General features: G+C 51.3%; 1 protein-coding gene across 1 annotated transcript; it reads left to right on the top strand.

The window, feature by feature from the left end:
- Nucleotides 1–647: 647 nt before the first annotated feature.
- PCYB_003860 (hypothetical protein) lies at nt 648–1,148 on the top strand (the record flags this gene model as incomplete). The annotated part of the gene is made up of 1 exon (XM_004227807.1): nt 648–1,148. A coding segment is annotated over one exon (501 nt), but the record flags the coding sequence as incomplete, so codon positions are not given.
- Nucleotides 1,149–1,484: the final 336 nt, after the last annotated feature.

The following is a 1,484-nucleotide window of genomic DNA, read 5'->3' as shown; positions in this document are numbered from 1 at the left end:
GCTTTTTATCGCTGCTGAATGGAGGACCCCCGGGAGAGAATGGTTAATCGCTGAGCGACGGAATGACACAGGGAGGAGTGGCGCTGCGTGACTTCACATCACTTGACACTGCTTCAGATCACTCGGCACTACTTCACATCACGTGACACTACTTCAGATCACTTGACACTGCTTCACATCACGTGACACTACTTTACATCACTCCATTTCACTTTTCTGCCCTCCCGACGGATTGCCTCATGAGCGGAACTGCCGTACGCGCTAGGGCATCCCGCTGTGGGTCTTTTGTAGTTGACGCTACGGGAACCACCACGTGCAGGTAGGCCAGTCTGCACATGCGTGGTGGCACCTCTGTATGGGCTCACTCTCACGAGAGCATCTGCACATGTGCTTGTCCCTACATGTGCCTGTCCTTACGTGTGCCCGTCCTTACATGTACCCCTCCTCACATGTGCCCCTCCTCACATGTATATGCTGCTCTGCTGCCCCTCCCGACCGAGCGACATGACAAAGGAGTAGAGGAACATCCTCCCGTTTGACCCCCCCCCCAAGAAAAAAAAAAAAAAGCCATTTCTTAAAGTGCCAAGGAAGCGATTATGATAAGAGTTTCTTCTACCTTGGCTACCCTATTCCTCTACTCTCTAAAGACAATCCATGGGTATAACGTAATAGCGAATAACACAAATTTTTTGTTTAGCACTAAAGATGCGCAGGTGGAGGGGGATATTTCCAGGGGGGTGGACTTGAAGGAGGCCGGTGGGGGAGAAGCCGAATGGGTGGAATGGCCGGGAGGAGGTAGCGCGCTGGAGAGTGCCGTGGCATTGTTGAAGGACAGCTGGGCGGAGCAGGACGGTGTGAGGAGCGGTGATGTGAGGAGCGACCATGTGCAAAGCGGCAATGTGCAAAGCGACCATGTGCAAAGCAGCGATGTGCAAAGCGGCCATGTGCACCATTTCGGAAGTGGCGACCACGGCGGGGAAAGTCCAAACGAGCAAGCCCCCCAGCAGGAGGGCGCCCAGCGCAACGGCGGAGGTGGAGATGGCGGTGGAGATGGAGGTGGACAGGACGACAGATCCAAGCTGTTCAACCTAGCCATGGAACTCAAAGATGGATCAAACAACAGAAAAAAAACATCAATAAAAGCATAAGTATTTTTGAGCAATTGGTCCTTGGGAAGAAGGACAATATAACCTCATCGTCCTACTACGAGTTGGGAAAAATACATTTTATTGGCTACCAAAATTATTTTTTTTCTTACAAAAGAAATTTGAAATTGAGCATTCACTTCTTGGAAAGAGCTAGTCGAATGAGGAACCCAGCTGCTCTCCACTTTTTAGCCTTCATTTATTTTTTCGAGTTCAACGTCCAGGGGGAGAGCAGTCGCCACCCACATGGTGACAACTCTGGCCAGAAAGGAAGCCCCCCACATGGTGATAACTCTGGCCAGAAAAACAGCCCCCCACATGGTGACGAAACGGATGGGG

The sequence above is a fragment of the Plasmodium cynomolgi genome (genome assembly GCF_000321355.1).
Source record: "Plasmodium cynomolgi strain B DNA, scaffold: 0369, whole genome shotgun sequence".
NCBI lineage: Eukaryota > Apicomplexa > Aconoidasida > Haemosporida > Plasmodiidae > Plasmodium > Plasmodium cynomolgi.
Note: the sequence above shows the minus strand (reverse complement) of the source record. Positions and strands in the feature narration are given on the sequence as shown.